This window comes from Saccoglossus kowalevskii, chromosome 6 (assembly GCF_978046115.1).
Source record: "Saccoglossus kowalevskii chromosome 6, keSacKowa6.1, whole genome shotgun sequence".
Taxonomy (NCBI): domain Eukaryota; kingdom Metazoa; phylum Hemichordata; class Enteropneusta; family Harrimaniidae; genus Saccoglossus; species Saccoglossus kowalevskii.
Genome location: NC_140646.1, coordinates 5,663,289 through 5,685,221, shown reverse-complemented (window position 1 = coordinate 5,685,221; position 21,933 = coordinate 5,663,289). Strand labels below are relative to the sequence as shown.

The 21,933-nt window shown below is 42.2% G+C and overlaps 1 protein-coding gene across 3 annotated transcripts in view; it reads left to right on the top strand.

Annotated features, from left to right (window-relative positions):
* Positions 1-21,933, top strand: part of LOC102801849 (Golgi apparatus protein 1-like) — a 171,349-nt gene that overhangs the window by 123,324 nt on the left and 26,092 nt on the right. The window contains exons 13-14 of one of the 3 annotated variants that reach the window (XM_085499985.1): positions 16,115-16,159; positions 20,530-20,565. The exons of 1 other annotated variant lie outside the window; for it this stretch is intronic. In XM_085499985.1, coding sequence (XP_085356111.1) covers positions 16,115-16,159; positions 20,530-20,565 — 81 coding nt within the window. The remainder of the gene's footprint in view (positions 1-16,114; positions 16,160-20,529; positions 20,566-21,933) is intronic. One more of the 3 variants, XM_085499986.1, reaches the window with a different exon arrangement.

Sequence of the window (21,933 nt, the reverse complement as noted above, 5' to 3'; positions counted from 1 at the left end):
CATAAATGCAGCATGACATTTGATGTGTAGTAGGTATGCAGGATGTGACATAAATGCAGCATGACATCTGGTGTGTAGCAGGTATGCAGGATGTGACAAATGCAGCATAACATATAGTGTGTAGCAGGTATGCAGGATGTGACATAAATGCAGCATGACATCTGGTGTGTAGCAGGTATGCAGGATGTGGCATAATTGCAGCATGACATCTGGTGTGTAGCAGGTATGCAGGATGTGACAAATGCAGCATAACATATAGTGTGTAGCAGGTATGCAGGATGTGACATAAATGCAGCATGACATCTGGTGTGTAGCAGGTATGCAGGATGTGACATAAATGTAGCATGACATATGGTGTGTAGCAAGAATGCAGGATGTGACATAAATGCAGCATGACATCTGGTGTGTAGCAAGAATGCAGGATGTGACATAAATGCAGCATTACAGCTAGTGTGTAGCAGGTATGCAGGATGTGACATAAATGCAGCATGACATCTGGTGTGTAGCAGGTATGCAGGATGTGGCATAATTGCAGCATAACATCTGGTGTGTTGTAGGTATGCAGGATGTGACATAATTGCAACATGACATCTGATGTGTAGTAGGTATGCAGGATGTGACATAATTGCAGCATGACATCTGGTGTGTAGTAGGTATGCAGGATGCGACATAAATGCAGCATGACATCTGGTGTGTAGTAGGTATGCAGGATGTGGCATAAATGTAACATGACATCTGGTGTGTAGTAGGTATGCAGGATGTGGCATAAATGCAACATGACATCTGGTGTGTAGCAGGTATGCAGGATGTGGCATAAATGCAACATTACAACTGGTGTGTAACAGGTATGCTGGATGTGACATAAATGCAACATGACATCTGGTGTGTAGTAGGTATGCAGGATGAGACATAAATGCAGCATGACATCTAGTGTGTAGTAGGTATGCAGGATATGACATAATTGCAGCATTACATCTAGTGTGTAGTAGGTATGCAGGATACGAAATAAATGTAGCATGACATCTGATGTGTAGTCGGTATGCAGGATGTGACATAAATGCAGCATATGACATCTGGTGTGTAGTAGGTATGCAGGATGTGACATAAATGCAGCATGACATCTAGTGTGTAGCAGGTATGCAGGATACGAAATAAATGTAGCATGACATCTGATGTGTAGTAGGTATGCAGGATGTGACATAAATGCAGCATGACATCTGATGTGTAGTAGGTATGCAGGATGTGACATAAATGCAGCATGACATCTGGTGTGTAGTAGGTATGCAGGATACGAAATAAATGTAGCATGACATCTGATGTGTAGTAGGTATGCAGGATGTGACATAAATGCAGCATGACATCTGGTGTGTAGTAGGTATGCAGGATACGAAATAAATGTAGCATGACATCTGATGTGTAGTAGGTATGCAGGATGTGACATAAATGCAGCATGACATCTGGTGTGTAGTAGGTATGCAGGATGTGACATAAATGCAGCATGACATCTGATGTGTAGTAGGTATGCAGGATGTGACATAAATGCAGCATAACATCTGGTGTGTAGTAAGTATGCAGGATGTGACATAAATGCAGCATAACATCTGGTGTGTAGTAAGTATGCAGGATGTGACATAAATGCAGCATGACATCTGGTGTGTAGTAGGTATGCAGGATGTGACATAAATGCAGCATGACATCTGGTGTGTAGTAGGTATGCAGGATGTGACATAAATGCAGCATGACATCTGATGTGTAGTAGGTATGCAGGATGTGACATAAATGCAGCATTACATCTAGTGTGTAGTAGGTATGCAGGATGTGACATAAATGCAGCATGACATCTAGTGTGTAGCAGGTATGCAGGATGTAACATAAATGCAGCATAACATCTGGTGTGTAGTAAGTATGCAGGATGTGACATAAATGCAGCATGACATCTGATGTGTTGTAGCAGGTATGCAGGATGTGTGTGACATAAATGCAGCATAACATCTGGTGTGTAGTTAAGTATGCAGGATGTTACATAAATGCAGCATGACATCTGGTGTGTAGTAGGTATGCAGGATGTGGCATAATTGCAGCATGACATCTGGTGTGTTGTAGGTATGCAGGATGTGACATAAATGCAGCATGACATCTGGTGTGTAGTAGGTATGCAGGATGTGACATAAATGCAGCATGACATCTGATGTGTAGTAGGTATGCAGGATGTGACAAATGCAGCATGACATCTGGTGTGTAGTAGGTATGCAGGATGTGGCATAAATGCAGCATGACATCTGGTGTGTAGCAGGTATGCAGGATGTGACATAAATGCAGCATGACATCTAGTGTGTAGCAGGTATGCAGGATGTGACATAAATGCAGCATAACATCAGGTGTGTAGTAGGTATGCAGGATGTGACAAATGCAGCATAACATCTAGTGTGTAGCAGGTATGCAGGATGTGACATAAATGCAGCATGACATCTGGTGTGTAGCAGGTATGCAGGATGTGGCATAAATGCAGCATGACATCTGGTGTGTAGCAGGTATGCAGGATGTGACATAAATGCAGCATGACATCTGGTGTGTAGCAGGTATGCAGGATGTGACAAATGCAGCATAACATCTGGTGTGTAGCAGGTATGCAGGATGTGACAAATGCAGCATGACATCTGGTGTGTCGCAGGTATGCAGGATGTGACATAAATGCAGCAGGATGTGACAAATGCAGCATGACATCTGGTGTGTCGCTGGTATGCAGGATGTGACATAAATGCAGCATGACATCTGGTGTGTAGCAGGTATGCAGGATGTGACATAAATGCAGCATGACATCTGGTGTGTAGCAGGTATGCAGGATGTGACAAATGCAGCATAACATATAGTGTGTAGCAGGTATGCAGGATGTGACATAAATGCAGCATGACATCTGGTGTGTAGCAGGTATGCAGGATGTGGCATAATTGCAGCATGACATCTGGTGTGTAGCAGGTATGCAGGATGTGACAAATGCAGCATAACATATAGTGTGTAGCAGGTATGCAGGATGTGACATAAATGCAGCATGACATCTGGTGTGTAGCAGGTATGCAGGATGTGACATAAATGCAGCATGACATCTGGTGTGTAGCAAGAATGCAGGATGTGACATAAATGCAGCATGACATCTGGTGTGTAGCAAGAATGCAGGATGTGACATAAATGCAGCATGACATCTGGTGTGTAGTAGTTATGCAAGATGTGACATAAATGCAGCATGACATCTGATGTGTAGTAGGTATGCAGGATGTGACATAATTGCAACATGACATCTGATGTGTAGTAGGTATGCAGGATGTGACATAACTGCAGCATGACATCTGGTGTGTAGTAGGTATGCAGGATGCGACATAAATGCAGCATGACATCTGGTGTGTAGTAGGTATGCAGGATGTGGCATAAATGCAGCATGACATCTGGTGTGTAGTAGGTATGCAGGATGTGGCATAAATGCAACATGACATCTGGTGTGTAGTAGGTATGCAGGATGTGGCATAAATGCAACATGACATCTGGTGTGTAGCAGGTATGCAGGATGTGGCATAAATGCAACATTACAACTGGTGTGTAACAGGTATGCTGGATGTGACATAAATGCAACATGACATCTGGTGTGTAGTAGGTATGCAGGATGTGACATAAATGCAGCATGACATCTAGTGTGTAGTAGGTATGCAGGATATGACATAATTGCAGCATTACATCTAGTGTGTAGTAGGTATGCAGGATACGAAATAAATGTAGCATGACATCTGATGTGTAGTAGGTATGCAGGATGTGACATAAATGCAGCATGACATCTAGTGTGTAGCAGGTATGCAGGATACGAAATAAATGTAGCATGACATCTGATGTGTAGTAGGTATGCAGGATGTGACATAAATGCAGCATGACATCTGGTGTGTAGTAGGTATGCAGGATACGAAATAAATGTAGCATGACATCTGATGTGTAGTAGGTATGCAGGATGTGACATAAATGCAGCATGACATCTAGTGTGTAGTAGGTATGCAGGATACGAAATAAATGTAGCATGACATCTGATGTGTAGTAGGTATGCAGGATGTGACATAAATGCAGCATGACATCTAGTGTGTAGCAGGTATGCAGGATGTGACATAAATGCAGCATAACATCTGGTGTGTAGTAAGTATGCAGGATGTGACATAAATGCAGCATGACATCTGATGTGTAGTAGGTATGCAGGATGGTGACATAAATGCAGCATAACATCTGGTGTGTAGTAAGTATGCAGGATGTGACATAAATGCAGCATAACATCTGGTGTGTAGTAAGTATGCAGGATGTGACATAAATGCAGCATGACATCTGATGTGTAGTAGGTATGCAGGATGGTGACATAAATGCAGCATAACATCTGGTTTTTTAGTAAGTATGCAGGATATGACATAATTGCAGCATTACATCTAGTGTGTAGTAGGTATGCAGGATGTGACATAAATGCAGCATGACATCTAGTGTGTAGTAGGTATGCAGGATACGAAATAAATGTAGCATGACATCTGATGTGTAGTAGGTATGCAGGATGTGACATAAATGCAGCATGACATCTGGTGTGTAGTAAGTATGCAGGATGTGACATAAATGCAGCATGACATCTGATGTGTTGTAGCAGGTATGCAGGATGTGTGTGACATAAATGCAGCATAACATCTGGTGTGTAGTAAGTATGCAGGATGTGACATAAATGCAGCATGACATCTGGTGTGTAGTAGGTATGCAGGATGTGGCATAATTGCAGCATGACATCTGGTGTGTTGTAGGTATGCAGGATGTGACATAAATGCAGCATGACATCTGGTGTGTAGTAGGTATGCAGGATGTGGCATAATTGCAGCATGACATCTGGTGTGTAGTAGGTATGCAGGATGTGACAAATGCAGCATAACATATAGTGTGTAGCAGGTATGCAGGATGTGACATAAATGCAGCATGACATCTGGTGTGTAGCAGGTATGCAGGATGTGACATAAATGCAGCATGACATCTGGTGTGTAGCAAGAATGCAGGATGTGACATAAATGCAGCATGACATCTGGTGTGTAGCAAGAATGCAGGATGTGACATAAATGCAGCATTACATCTAGTGTGTAGCAGGTATGCAGGATGTGACATAAATGCAGCATGACATCTGGTGTGTAGCAGGTATGCAGGATGTGGCATAATTGCAGCATAACATCTGGTATGTAGTAGTTATGCAAGATGTGACATAAATGCAGCATGACATCTGATGTGTTGTAGGTATGCAGGATGTGACATAATTGCAACATGACATCTGATGTGTAGTAGGTATGCAGGATGTGACATAATTGCAGCATGACATCTGGTGTGTAGTAGGTATGCAGGATGTGGCATAAATGCAACATGACATCTGGTGTGTAGTAGGTATGCAGGATGTGGCATAAATGCAACATGACATCTGGTGTGTAGCAGGTATGCAGGATGTGGCATAAATGCAACATTACAACTGGTGTGTAGCAGGTATGCAGGATGTGGCATAAATGCAACATTACAACTGGTGTGTAACAGGTATGCTGGATGTGACATAAATGCAACATGACATCTGGTGTGTAGTAGGTATGCAGGATGTGACATAAATGCAGCATGACATCTAGTGTGTAGTAGGTATGCAGGATATGACATAATTGCAGCATTACATCTAGTGTGTAGTAGGTATGCAGGATACGAAATAAATGTAGCATGACATCTGATGTGTAGTAGGTATGCAGGATGTGACATAAATGCAGCATAACATCTGATGTGTAGTAGGTATGCAGGATGTGACATAAATGCAGCATAACATCTGGTGTGTAGTAAGTATGCAGGATGTGACATAAATGCAGCATAACATCTGGTGTGTAGTAAGTATGCAGGATGTGACATAAATGCAGCATGACATCTGATGTGTAGTAGGTATGCAGGATGTGACATAAATGCAGCATAACATCTGGTGTGTAGTAGGTATGCAGGATGTGACATAAATGCAGCATGACATCTGGTGTGTAGTAGGTATGCAGGATGTGACATAAATGCAGCATGACATCTGATGTGTAGTAGGTATGCAGGATGGGACATAATTGCAGCATGACATCTGATGTGTAGTAGGTATGCAGGATGTGACATAAATGCAGCATGACATCTAGTGTGTAGCAGGTATGCAGGATAGGAAATAAATGTAGCATGACATCTAGTGTGTAGTAGGTATGCAGGATGTGACATAAATGCAGCATGACATCTAGTGTGTAGCAGGTATGCAGGATGTGACATAAATGCAGCATAACATCTGGTGTGTAGTAAGTATGCAGGATGTGACATAAATGCAGCATGACATCTAGTGTGTAGCAGGTATGCAGGATGTGACATAAATGCAGCATAACATCTGGTGTGTCGTAAGTATGCAGGATGTGACATAAATGCAGCATAACATCTGGTGTGTAGTAAGTATGCAGGATGTGACATAAATGCAGCATGACATCTGATGTGTAGTAGGTATGCAGGATGTGACATAAATGCAGCATAACATCTGGTGTGTTGTAAGTATGCAGGATGTGACATAAATGCAGCATAACATCTGGTGTGTAGTAAGTATGCAGGATGTGACATAAATGCAGCATGACATCTGATGTGTAGTAGGTATGCAGGATGGGACATAAATGCAGCATGATATCTGATGTGTAGTAGGTATGCAGGATGGGACATAATTGCAGCATGACATCTGATGTGTAGTAGGTATGCAGGATGTGACATAAATGCAGCATGACATCTAGTGTGTAGCAGGTATGCAGGATACGAAATAAATGTAGCATGACATATGATGTGTAGTAGGTATGCAGGATGTGACATAAATGCAGCATGACATCTAGTGTGTAGTAGGTATGCAGGATACGAAATAAATGTAGCATGACATCTGATGTGTAGTAGGTATGCAGGATGTGACATAAATGCAGCATGACATCTAGTGTGTAGCAGGTATGCAGGATGTGACATAAATGCAGCATAACATCTGGTGTGTAGTAAGTATGCAGGATGTGACATAAATGCAGCATGACATCTTGTGTGTAGCAGGTATGCAGGATGTGACATAAATGCAGCATAACATCTTGTGTGTAGCAGGTATGCAGGATGTGACATAAATGCAGCATAACATCTGGTGTGTAGTAAGTATGCAGGATGTGACATAAATGCAGCATGACATCTGATGTGTAGTAGGTATGCAGGATGTGACATAAATGCAGCATAACATCTGGTGAGTTGTAAGTATGCAGGATGTGACATAAATGCAGCATAACATCTGGTGTGTAGTAAGTATGCAGGATGTGACATAAATGCAGCATGACATCTGATGTGTAGCAGGTATGCAGGATGTGTGTGACATAAATGCAGCATAACATCTGGTGTGTAGTAAGTATGCAGGATGTGACATAAATGCAGCATGACATCTGGTGTGTAGTAGGTATGCAGGATGTGGCATAATTGCAGCATGACATCTGGTGTGTTGTAGGTATGCAGGATGTGACATAAATGCAGCATGACATCTGATGTGTAGTAGGTATGCAGGATGTGACAAATGCAGCATGACATCTGGTGTGTAGTAGGTATGCAGGATGTGGCATAATTGCAGCATGACATCCTGTGTGTTGTAGGTATGCAGGATGTGACATAAATGCAGCATGACATCTGGTGTGTAGCAGGTATGCAGGATGTGACAAATGCAGCATAACATCTGGTGTGTAGCAGGTATGCAGGATGTGACAAATGCAGCATGACATCTGGTGTGTCGCAGGTATGCAGGATGTGACATAAATGCAGCATGACATCTGGTGTGTAGCAGGTATGCAGGATGTGACAAATGCAGCATAACATCTGGTGTGTAGTAGGTATGCAGGATGTGACATAAATGCAGCATGACATCTGGTGTGTAGCAGGTATGCAGGATGTGACATAAATGCAGCATGACATCTGGTGTGTAGCTGGTATGCAGGATGTGACAAATGCAGCATAACATATAGTGTGTAGCAGGTATGCAGGATGTGACATAAATGCAGCATGACATCTGATGTGTAGTAGGTATGCAGGATGTGACATAAATGCAGCATGACATCTAATGTGTAGTAGGTATGCAGGATACGAAATAAATGTAGCATGACATCTGATGTGTAGTAGGTATGCAGGATGTGACATAAATGCAGCATGACATCTAGTGTGTAGCAGGTATGCAGGATGTGACATAAATGCAGCATAACATCTGGTGTGTAGTAAGTATGCAGGATGTGACATAAATGCAGCATGACATCTGATGTGTAGTAGGTATGCAGGATGTGACATAAATGCAGCATAACATCTGGTGTGTAGTAAGTATGCAGGATGTGACATAAATGCAGCATAACATCTGGTGTGTAGTAAGTATGCAGGATGTGACATAAATGCAGCATAACATCTGGTGTGTAGTAGGTATGCAGGATGTGACATAAATGCAGCATGACATCATATGTGTAGTAGGTATGCAGGATGTGACATAAATGCAGCATAACATCTGGTGTGTAGTAGGTATGCAGGATGTGACATAAATGCAGCATGACATCTGATGTGTAGTAGGTATGCAGGATGGGACATAATTGCAGCATGACATCTGATGTGTAGTAGGTATGCAGGATGTGACATAAATGCAGCATGACATCTAGTGTGTAGCAGGTATGCAGGATACGAAATAAATGTAGCATGACATCTGATGTGTAGTAGGTATGCAGGATGTGACATAAATGCAGCATGACATCTAGTGTGTAGTAGGTATGCAGGATACGAAATAAATGTAGCATGACATCTGATGTGTAGTAGGTATGCAGGATGTGACATAAATGCAGCATGACATCTAGTGTGTAGCAGGTATGCAGGATGTGACATAAATGCAGCATAACATCTGGTGTGTAGTAAGTATGCAGGATGTGACATAAATGCAGCATAACATCTGATGTGTAGTAGGTATGCAGGATGTGACATAAATGCAGCATAACATCTGGTGTGTAGTAAGTATGCAGGATGTGACATAAATGCAGCATAACATCTGGTGTGTAGTAAGTATGCAGGATGTGACATAAATGCAGCATGACATCTGATGTGTAGCAGGTATGCAGGATGTGTGTGACATAAATGCAGCATAACATCTGGTGTGTAGTAAGTATGCAGGATGTGACATAAATGCAGCATGACATCTGGTGTGTAGTAGGTATGCAGGATGTGGCATAATTGCAGCATGACATCTGGTGTGTTGTAGGTATGCAGGATGTGACATAAATGCACCATGACATCTGGTGTGTAGTAGGTATGCAGGATGTGACATAAATGCAGCATGACATCTGATGTGTAGTAGGTATGCAGGATGTGACAAATGCAGCATGACATCTGGTGTGTAGTAGGTATGCAGGATGTGGCATAATTGCAGCATGACATCCTGTGTGTTGTAGGTATGCAGGATGTGACATAAATGCAGCATGACATCTGGTGTGTAGCAGGTATGCAGGATGTGACAAATGCAGCATAACATCTGGTGTGTAGTAAGTATGCAGGATGTGACATAATTGCCGCATGACATCTAGTGTGTAGCAGGTATGCAGGATACGAAATAAATGTAGCATGACATCTGATGTGTAGTAGGTATGCAGGATGTGACATAAATGCAGCATGACATCTAGTGTGTAGTAGGTATGCAGGATACGAAATAAATGTAGCATGACATCTGATGTGTAGTAGGTATGCAGGATGTGACATAAATGCAGCATGACATCTAGTGTGTAGCAGGTATGCAGGATGTGACATAAATGCAGCATAACATCTGGTGTGTAGTAAGTATGCAGGATGTGACATAAATGCAGCATGACATCTAGTGTGTAGCAGGTATGCAGGATGTGACATAAATGCAGCATATCATCTGGTGTGTAGTAAGTATGCAGGATGTGACATAAATGCAGCATAACATCTGGTGTGTAGTAAGTATGCAGGATGTGACATAAATGCAGCATGACATCTGATGTGTAGTAGGTATGCAGGATGTGACATAAATGCAGCATAACATCTGGTGTGTAGTAAGTATGCAGGATGTGACATAAATGCAGCATAACATCTGGTGTGTAGTAAGTATGCAGGAAGTGACATAAATGCAGCATGACATCTGATGTGTAGCAGGTATGCAGGATGTGTGTGACATAAATGCAGCATAACATCTGGTGTGTAGTAAGTATGCAGGATGTGACATAAATGCAGCATGACATCTGGTGTGTAGTAGGTATGCAGGATGTGGCATAATTGCAGCATGACATCTGGTGTGTAGTAGGTATGCAGGATGTGACATAAATGCAGCATGACATCTGATGTGTAGTAGGTATGCAGGATGTGACAAATGCAGCATGACATCTGGTGTGTAGTAGGTATGCAGGATGTGGCATAATTGCAGCATGACATCCTGTGTGTTGTAGGTATGCAGGATGTGACATAATTGCAGCATTACATCCTGTGTGTTGTAGGTATGCAGGATGTGACATAATTGCCGCATGACATCTAGTGTGTAGCAGGTATGCAGGATGTGACATAAATGCAGCATGACGTGACATAAATGCAGCATGACATCTGGTGTGTAGCAGGTATGCAGGATGTGACATAAATGTAGCATGACATCTGATGTGTAGTAGGTATGCAGGATGTGACATAAATGCAGCATGACATCTGGTGTGTAGTAGGTATGCAGGATGTGGCATAAATGCAGCATGACATCTAGTGTGTAGCAGGTATGCAGGATGTGACATAAATGCAGCATAACATCTGGTGTGTAGTAAGTATGCAGGATGTGACATAAATGCAGCATGACATCTTGTGTGTAGCAGGTATGCAGGATGTGACATAAATGCAGCATAACATCTTGTGTGTAGCAGGTATGCAGGATGTGACATAAATGCAGCATAACATCTGGTGTGTAGTAAGTATGCAGGATGTGACATAAATGCAGCATGACATCTGATGTGTAGTAGGTATGCAGGATGTGACATAAATGCAGCATAACATCTGGTGAGTTGTAAGTATGCAGGATGTGACATAAATGCAGCATAACATCTGGTGTGTAGTAAGTATGCAGGATGTGACATAAATGCAGCATGACATCTGATGTGTAGCAGGTATGCAGGATGTGTGTGACATAAATGCAGCATAACATCTGGTGTGTAGTAAGTATGCAGGATGTGACATAAATGCAGCATGACATCTGGTGTGTAGTAGGTATGCAGGATGTGGCATAATTGCAGCATGACATCTGGTGTGTTGTAGGTATGCAGGATGTGACATAAATGCAGCATGACATCTGATGTGTAGTAGGTATGCAGGATGTGACAAATGCAGCATGACATCTGGTGTGTAGTAGGTATGCAGGATGTGGCATAATTGCAGCATGACATCCTGTGTGTTGTAGGTATGCAGGATGTGACATAAATGCAGCATGACATCTGGTGTGTAGCAGGTATGCAGGATGTGACAAATGCAGCATAACATCTGGTGTGTAGCAGGTATGCAGGATGTGACAAATGCAGCATGACATCTGGTGTGTCGCAGGTATGCAGGATGTGACATAAATGCAGCATGACATCTGGTGTGTAGCAGGTATGCAGGATGTGACAAATGCAGCATAACATCTGGTGTGTAGTAGGTATGCAGGATGTGACATAAATGCAGCATGACATCTGGTGTGTAGCAGGTATGCAGGATGTGACATAAATGCAGCATGACATCTGGTGTGTAGCTGGTATGCAGGATGTGACAAATGCAGCATAACATATAGTGTGTAGCAGGTATGCAGGATGTGACATAAATGCAGCATGACATCTGATGTGTAGTAGGTATGCAGGATGTGACATAAATGCAGCATGACATCTAATGTGTAGTAGGTATGCAGGATACGAAATAAATGTAGCATGACATCTGATGTGTAGTAGGTATGCAGGATGTGACATAAATGCAGCATGACATCTAGTGTGTAGCAGGTATGCAGGATGTGACATAAATGCAGCATAACATCTGGTGTGTAGTAAGTATGCAGGATGTGACATAAATGCAGCATGACATCTGATGTGTAGTAGGTATGCAGGATGTGACATAAATGCAGCATAACATCTGGTGTGTAGTAAGTATGCAGGATGTGACATAAATGCAGCATAACATCTGGTGTGTAGTAAGTATGCAGGATGTGACATAAATGCAGCATAACATCTGGTGTGTAGTAGGTATGCAGGATGTGACATAAATGCAGCATGACATCATATGTGTAGTAGGTATGCAGGATGTGACATAAATGCAGCATAACATCTGGTGTGTAGTAGGTATGCAGGATGTGACATAAATGCAGCATGACATCTGATGTGTAGTAGGTATGCAGGATGGGACATAATTGCAGCATGACATCTGATGTGTAGTAGGTATGCAGGATGTGACATAAATGCAGCATGACATCTAGTGTGTAGCAGGTATGCAGGATACGAAATAAATGTAGCATGACATCTGATGTGTAGTAGGTATGCAGGATGTGACATAAATGCAGCATGACATCTAGTGTGTAGTAGGTATGCAGGATACGAAATAAATGTAGCATGACATCTGATGTGTAGTAGGTATGCAGGATGTGACATAAATGCAGCATGACATCTAGTGTGTAGCAGGTATGCAGGATGTGACATAAATGCAGCATAACATCTGGTGTGTAGTAAGTATGCAGGATGTGACATAAATGCAGCATAACATCTGATGTGTAGTAGGTATGCAGGATGTGACATAAATGCAGCATAACATCTGGTGTGTAGTAAGTATGCAGGATGTGACATAAATGCAGCATAACATCTGGTGTGTAGTAAGTATGCAGGATGTGACATAAATGCAGCATGACATCTGATGTGTAGCAGGTATGCAGGATGTGTGTGACATAAATGCAGCATAACATCTGGTGTGTAGTAAGTATGCAGGATGTGACATAAATGCAGCATGACATCTGGTGTGTAGTAGGTATGCAGGATGTGGCATAATTGCAGCATGACATCTGGTGTGTTGTAGGTATGCAGGATGTGACATAAATGCACCATGACATCTGGTGTGTAGTAGGTATGCAGGATGTGACATAAATGCAGCATGACATCTGATGTGTAGTAGGTATGCAGGATGTGACAAATGCAGCATGACATCTGGTGTGTAGTAGGTATGCAGGATGTGGCATAATTGCAGCATGACATCCTGTGTGTTGTAGGTATGCAGGATGTGACATAAATGCAGCATGACATCTGGTGTGTAGCAGGTATGCAGGATGTGACAAATGCAGCATAACATCTGGTGTGTAGTAAGTATGCAGGATGTGACATAATTGCCGCATGACATCTAGTGTGTAGCAGGTATGCAGGATACGAAATAAATGTAGCATGACATCTGATGTGTAGTAGGTATGCAGGATGTGACATAAATGCAGCATGACATCTAGTGTGTAGTAGGTATGCAGGATACGAAATAAATGTAGCATGACATCTGATGTGTAGTAGGTATGCAGGATGTGACATAAATGCAGCATGACATCTAGTGTGTAGCAGGTATGCAGGATGTGACATAAATGCAGCATAACATCTGGTGTGTAGTAAGTATGCAGGATGTGACATAAATGCAGCATGACATCTAGTGTGTAGCAGGTATGCAGGATGTGACATAAATGCAGCATATCATCTGGTGTGTAGTAAGTATGCAGGATGTGACATAAATGCAGCATAACATCTGGTGTGTAGTAAGTATGCAGGATGTGACATAAATGCAGCATGACATCTGATGTGTAGTAGGTATGCAGGATGTGACATAAATGCAGCATAACATCTGGTGTGTAGTAAGTATGCAGGATGTGACATAAATGCAGCATAACATCTGGTGTGTAGTAAGTATGCAGGAAGTGACATAAATGCAGCATGACATCTGATGTGTAGCAGGTATGCAGGATGTGTGTGACATAAATGCAGCATAACATCTGGTGTGTAGTAAGTATGCAGGATGTGACATAAATGCAGCATGACATCTGGTGTGTAGTAGGTATGCAGGATGTGGCATAATTGCAGCATGACATCTGGTGTGTAGTAGGTATGCAGGATGTGACATAAATGCAGCATGACATCTGATGTGTAGTAGGTATGCAGGATGTGACAAATGCAGCATGACATCTGGTGTGTAGTAGGTATGCAGGATGTGGCATAATTGCAGCATGACATCCTGTGTGTTGTAGGTATGCAGGATGTGACATAATTGCAGCATTACATCCTGTGTGTTGTAGGTATGCAGGATGTGACATAATTGCCGCATGACATCTAGTGTGTAGCAGGTATGCAGGATGTGACATAAATGCAGCATGACGTGACATAAATGCAGCATGACATCTGGTGTGTAGCAGGTATGCAGGATGTGACATAAATGTAGCATGACATCTGATGTGTAGTAGGTATGCAGGATGTGACATAAATGCAGCATGACATCTGGTGTGTAGTAGGTATGCAGGATGTGGCATAAATGCAGCATGACATCTGGTGTGTAGTAGGTATGCAGGATGTGACATAAATGCAGCATGACATCTGGTGTGTAGTAGGTATGCAGGATGTGACATAATTGCAACATGACATCTGATGTGTAGCAGGTATGCAGGATGTGACATAATTGCAGCATTACATCTAGTGTGTAGCAGGTATGCAGGATGTGACATAATTGCAGCATGACATCTGGTGTGTAGCAGGTATGCAGGATGTGTGTGACATAAATGCAACCAAGTTTCATAAATATGATAGCAAATTTATTGAACAAAAGTTGTTATTTTCTGAGCCTTTAGAACTACACGATTTCAGCATTATTAACATATTTATGATTTCTGTTAAACATATAATTATGATTTCGTTTCAACATATTTACTGTTTCAGTGATGTATAGTATAGTAACATGTTCTTACCTAACTTTTGATGGAATTATGTCATTTTACACATGATAATTTGTACTCCAGGGAAAGGAATTGATGCTCTACCAAGTTAAGGTTGGGTGAACTAAAAGGGCACTTTCAATTATAACATGAATACACACCTTGGTGAATGCATGAAACTGCAGGTATATAGTGGAATCATTAATCTTTGTAAATGATGTCATAATTTTAAATTGCATTCATCTACCAATCAGATCATTACTAGCCCATTGGATCTGAAAAAATATGCAATGTGCTGTTATCACTTAGAACATGCATAATACATGAGATGAAGCATGATGTGACCATGGGTGGCAAGCATCAAGGTGGTTCACACAACATTAAATTCAAACTAATAACAAAAACTATGTGTAAACTATATGTATAAAGCTAACTTAAATAAACAGTTTATTGGCAAATTAGATCAATCCCTTGTGGAAGGCCTTAGATTGATCCCTGAATCAGGGAACTTGATCACAGCATTCTACAACAATCTCGTGTTCTCCGTCAGTACCATGAGAGTACATAGTAATGGAATCTCATGATGTGACAAATTAAACGCTGTACATGGATCCAAATTTGTCCATTTGCCCTGGTTGAGCATTTTTGTCATGGGTCGACCAAATATTAAAAACGGTTGTCCATGGCGACAAGCATGAAAATAAATACTGAAATTTGTCCACATTTGGCATAGTCCAATGAAGTATTATCAAACATTTTAAAAACTTCAATTCTCTGACAAGCAAGATGACCTTTTTAGTCGCTAACAATTACTCAGACTTATTTTGGAAAAGTTGAAAGAAGTCTTTCCTCCAACAATCATCCAGTGAAATGCACACAAATTACTGGAAAAACAGTTTTTTTCAAAGTGGTTGCTTCACTAGACAACCAAGACCATTCTGATGTGTATCATCTGGTGGAAAGCTTGCATCGGTTGCAAGGGGTTGGATTTGTAATTGTTTGCTGCATGATAAAAGTTATTTTCTGTCAGTTCATGAAGTACTTGTGAAAAACAGTTATAAAAAGGGTGTACCATGCAATACAAACAATACAAAGTGTAGGTTTTTTTTCTAGCGACAAAATGGTGAAATAAAGGTGTCTTTTTGGCAGACAATTTCAGTGAGTATACAAGTGTCAAAGGTCAAGTACATACACTGCATGTTGATTATGTCATCATGAAAATGGGACAAGACTAAAAGAAATATTGGGTACTGTAACAACTATGTCGAGTTACAATAGTGCAACTCACTAGCTTGTTAATAGAAAAATTCTTACTTAAAAAACTGCTGAAATCATCATAACTCGTTTTGCAAAATATACATGCTATTCAATAATATTGTATTGGTTTGTCACTGATAACATCGAGGTTACAGAACACATAGCAATGCCCAATTCAGAACTTTATTATTGTAACTTTATTTAAAGGGTTGTGAATTGTTGTGCAGCTCATGTTTAAATTTTGTGTAAACAACATGTATTACATACATTGTAGAGGAGTTTTGGTTTCAGGTAGTAAGGTGTTGTAAATGTTCCACTTTCAGTGTTCAGTGGTATTACTTGGTGTTGAGGTGTCCCACCGTCAGTGGTATTACTTGGTGGTGAGGTGTCTCACCGTCAGTGGCATTACTTGGTGTTGGGGTGGTATTACTTGGTGTTGAGGTGTCCCACCGTCAGTGGTATTACTTGGTGTTGAGGTGTCCCACCGTCAGTGGTATTACTTGGTGTTGAGGTGTCCCACCGTCAGTGGTATTACTTGGTGGTGAGGTGTCCCACCGTCAGTGGTATTACTTGGTGTTGGGGTGGCATTACTTGGTGGTGAGGTGTCCCACCGTCAGTGGCATTACTTGGTGTTGGGTTGATATTACTTGGTGTTGAGGTGTCCCACCGTCAGTGGTATTACTTGGTGTTGAGGTGTCCCACCGTCAGTGGTATTACTTGGTGGTGAGGTGTCCCACCGTCAGTGGTATTACTTGGTGGTGAGGTGTCCCACCGTCAGTGGTATTACTTGGTGGTGAGGTGTCTCACCGTCAGTGGCATTACTTGGTGTTGGGGTGGTATTACTTGGTGTTGAGGTGTCCCACCGTCAGTGGTATTACTTGGTGGTGAGGTGTCCCACCGTCAGTGGCATTACTTGGTGTTGGGTTCATATTACTTGGTGTTGGGTTCATATTACTTGGTGTTGGGTTCATATTACTTGGTGTTGGGTTCATATTACTTGGTGTTGGGTTCATATTACTTGGTGTTGGGTTCGTATTACTTGGTGGTGAGGTGTCCCACCGTCAGTGGTATTACTTGGTGGTGAGGTGTCCCACCGTCAGTGGCATTACTTGGTGTTGGGTTGATATTACTTTGTGTTGAGGTGTCCCACCGTCAGTGGTATTACTTGGTGTTGAGGTGTCCCACCGTCAGTGGTATTACTTGGTGGTGAGGTGTCTCACCGTCAGTGGCATTACTTGGTGTTGGGGTGGTATTACTTGGTGTTGAGGTGTCCCACCGTCAGTGGTATTACTTGGTGTTGAGGTGTCCCACCGTCAGTGGTATTACTTGGTGTTGAGGTGTCCCACCGTCAGTGGTATTACTTGGTGGTGAGGTGTCCCACCGTCAGTGGTATTACTTGGTGTTGGGGTGGCATTACTTGGTGGTGAGGTGTCCCACCGTCAGTGGCATTACTTGGTGTTGGGTTGATATTACTTGGTGTTGAGGTGTCCCACCGTCAGTGGTATTACTTGGTGTTGAGGTGTCCCACCGTCAGTGGTATTACTTGGTGGTGAGGTGTCCCACCGTCAGTGGTATTACTTGGTGGTGAGGTGTCCCACCGTCAGTGGTATTACTTGGTGGTGAGGTGTCTCACCGTCAGTGGCATTACTTGGTGTTGGGGTGGTATTACTTGGTGTTGAGGTGTCCCACCGTCAGTGGTATTACTTGGTGGTGAGGTGTCCCACCGTCAGTGGCATTACTTGGTGTTGGGTTCATATTACTTGGTGTTGGGTTCATATTACTTGGTGTTGGGTTCATATTACTTGGTGTTGGGTTCATATTACTTGGTGTTGGGTTCATATTACTTGGTGTTGGGTTCGTATTACTTGGTGGTGAGGTGTCCCACCGTCAGTGGTATTACTTGGTGGTGAGGTGTCCCACCGTCAGTGGCATTACTTGGTGTTGGGTTGATATTACTTTGTGTTGAGGTGTCCCACCGTCAGTGGTATTACTTGGTGTTGAGGTGTCCCACCGTCAGTGGTATTACTTGGTGGTGAGGTGTCCCACCGTCAGTGGCATTACTTGGTGTTGGGTTGATATTACTTTGTGTTGAGGTGTCCCACCGTCAGTGGTATTACTTGGTGTTGAGGTGTCCCACCGTCAGTGGTATTACTTTGTGTTGAGGTGTCCCACAGTCAGTGGTATTACTTGGTGGTGAGGTGTCCCACCGTCAGTGGTATTACTTGGTGTTGGGTTGATATTACTTGGTGTTGGGGTGGTATTACTTGGTGGTGAGGTGTCCCACTTGGTGTTGGTGGTGTCCCACTTGGTGTTTAGGTGTCCCCCCATCAGTGGTATTACTTGGTGTGGTATTACTTGGTGTGCTATTACTTGGTGTTGGGGTGGTATTACTTGGTGGTGAGGTGTCCCACTTGGTGTTTAGGTGTCCCCCCATCAGTGGTATTACGTGGTGTGGTATTACTTGGTGTTGGGGTGTCCCACCATCAGTGGTATTACTTGGTGTTGGTGTGGTATTACTTGGTGGTGAGGTGGTATTACTTGGTGTTGGGGTGGTATTACTTGGTGGTGAGGTGGTATTACTTGGTGGTGAGGTGTCCCACTTGGTGTTGGGGTGTCCCCCCATCAGTGGTATTACTTGGTGGTGAGGTGTCCCACTTGGTGTTGGGGTGTCCCCCCATCAGTGGTATTACTTGGTGGTGAGGTGTCCCACTTGGTGTTTGGGTGTCCCCCCATCAGTGGTATTACTTGGTGTTGGGTTGATATTACTTGGTGTTGGGGTGGTATTACTTGGTGTTGGGGTGGTATTACTTGGTGGTGAGGTGTCCCACTTGGTGTTGGTGGTGTCCCACTTGGTGTTTAGGTGTCCCCCCATCAGTGGTATTACTTGGTGTGGTATTACTTGGTGTGCTATTACTTGGTGTTGGGGTGGTATTACTTGGTGGTGAGGTGTCCCACTTGGTGTTTAGGTGTCCCCCCATCAGTGGTATTACGTGGTGTGGTATTACTTGGTGTTGGGGTGTCCCACCATCAGTGGTATTACTTGGTGTTGGTGTGGTATTACTTGGTGGTGAGGTGGTATTACTTGGTGTTGGGGTGGTATTACTTGGTGGTGAGGTGGTATTACTTGGTGGTGAGGTGTCCCACTTGGTGTTGGGGTGTCCCCCCATCAGTGGTATTACTTGGTGGTGAGGTGTCCCACTTGGTGTTGGGGTGTCCCCCCATCAGTGGTATTACTTGGTGGTGAGGTGTCCCACTATCAGTGGTATTACTTGGTGTTGGGTTGATATTACTTGGTGTTGGGTTGATATTACTTGGTGTTGGGTTGATATTACTTGGTGTTGGGTTGATATTACTTGGTGTTGGGGTGGTATTACTTGGTGTTGGGGTGGTATTACTTGGTGTTGAGGTGTCCCACTTGGTGTTGAGGTGTCCCACTTGGTGTTGAGGTGTCCCACTTGGTGTTGGGGTGTCCCCCCATCAGTGGTATTACTTGGTGTGGTATTACTTGGTAGTGGGGTGGTATTACTTGGTGTTGGGTTGATATTACTTGGTGGTGAGGTGGTATTACTTGGTGGTGAGGTGTCCCACTTGGTGTTGGAGTGTCCCCCCATCAGTGGTATTACTTGGTGTGGTATTACTTGGTAGTGGGGTGGTATTACTTGGTGTTGGGTTGATATTACTTGATGGTGAGGTGGTATTACTTGGTGGTTAGGTGTGTCCCACTTGGTGTTGGAGTGTCCCACTATCAGTGGTATTACTTGGTGTTGGGTGGATTTTACTTGGTGTTGGGGTGGTATTACTTGGTGGTCAGGTGTCCCACTTGGTGGTCAGGTGTCCCACTTGGTGGTCAGGTGTCCCACTTGGTGTTGTGGTGTCCCACTTGGTGGTCAGGTGTCCCACTTGGTGTTGTGGTGGCCCACCGTCAGTGGTTTTACTTGGTGTTGGGGTATCCCATCATTGGTGGTTTTACTTGGTGTTGTGGTGTTCAGTTGTTAAATAGTATCAGTGTATTGATGGTCAGTGGCTTATGGTCAAGAAGGGTTTGATGGTTATTTATCTCACAACTACCAGCTACTGAACCTAAAGCCATTTTACTTTACAGTTTAATTTATAACTGGTGTTTAATTGGAATATTTAGTTTATTTGTTAAGGGTACTGTCCCTTAACCTAATCATAGTCTGCTTTCTTGTTGCTCTCCACTGTGTACATACATGTAGTAGACACTTTGCATGTTTCCTCAAATTGTCTTCTGTATTGCTCTTTCTGTTTAGAACTCAGTTGCTGTTATGAATAGAGACCGTTCACAGGTATTAAAACTCATTATTAACTATAGAATCTCTTTCAATTTGCTTGATTTATGCCTCATTCATTATGGCTCCCCCTACTTACCATAAATTTACATTCTGCAGTATTGATCCTTCCATGTTCATCAATACTATAACATTATGACCAATAGTGTGGCAGCAGCTCATCTTATTTCCATCCATTAGTAAATATAAACATAAAATGTGCCTTAGGTGAAATATACTGTTTATAACAGGTTTATTTTTGACTCCCATGTGCGAAGCACAAAATGGGAGTCTTTGCAGTTCGTGTGTCTGTATGTGTGTGTGTGTGTATGTGTGTCCGACTGTTCCACTGCTCAAGAACCATACATCGGTTTTTGATGAAACTTGGTGCATAGATGCTCTGGACCAATGCGCAGATTTGATTAGGTTTTGGTAAAAATCCATGCTCGTTAATTACCTAATTTGCATGATAATTAGCTAATTTTTAGCTGTTCTATGACTGTTCCACTGATATCTAAAGAACCACTCATTGGATTTTGATGAAACTTGGTACATAGATGCTCTGAACATATGCGCAGATTTGATTAGTTTTTGGTAAAAATCCGTGCATATTAATTACCTAATTTGCATGATAATTAGCTATTTTTTAGTGGTTCCATGACTGTTCCACTGATATCTAAACAACCACTCATTGGATTTTGATGAAACTTGGTACATAGATGCTCTGAACTAATGCTAGGTTTTGATTAGTTTTTGGTAATAATCCGTGGATACTAATTACCGTATTTGCATAATAATTAGTCAATTTTCAGCTTTTCCACGGGTATCTCAAGTACTAATCATCGCATTTCAATGAAACTTGGTACATAGATCCTTTAGGACTATGCAGAGACCTGATTAGTTTAGGGTAAATAATTGTGCATATTAATCACCTAATTTGCATAATTAACCAATTTCCAACTTTCACACTGATATCTCAAGTACTAATCATCACATATCAATGAATGTTTATACATGGATGCTGTAGGACAATAGACAGACCTGGATAATTGTGGGTTAAAATCTGTACATATTAATTACCCAATTTGCATAATTAACCAATTTTAAGCTTTCACACTGATATCTAAAGTACTAATTTCCATTTTAATGAAACTTAGTACAAAGATGCTCTAGGACAATGTACAAACCTAATTAGTTCAGGGTAAAACTCTGTTCATATTATTTCCCTAATTAGCATAATAATTCATAATTTGTTGGTTCTAATCACATTTCAATTAAACTTGGTACATAGAGTTTTTGTTACATTGCACAGACCTCATTAGTTTTACAATCAAATCTGTGTATGTTAATTTTCTGGTTTGCATAATTAGTTTTCAGCTAAGTAAT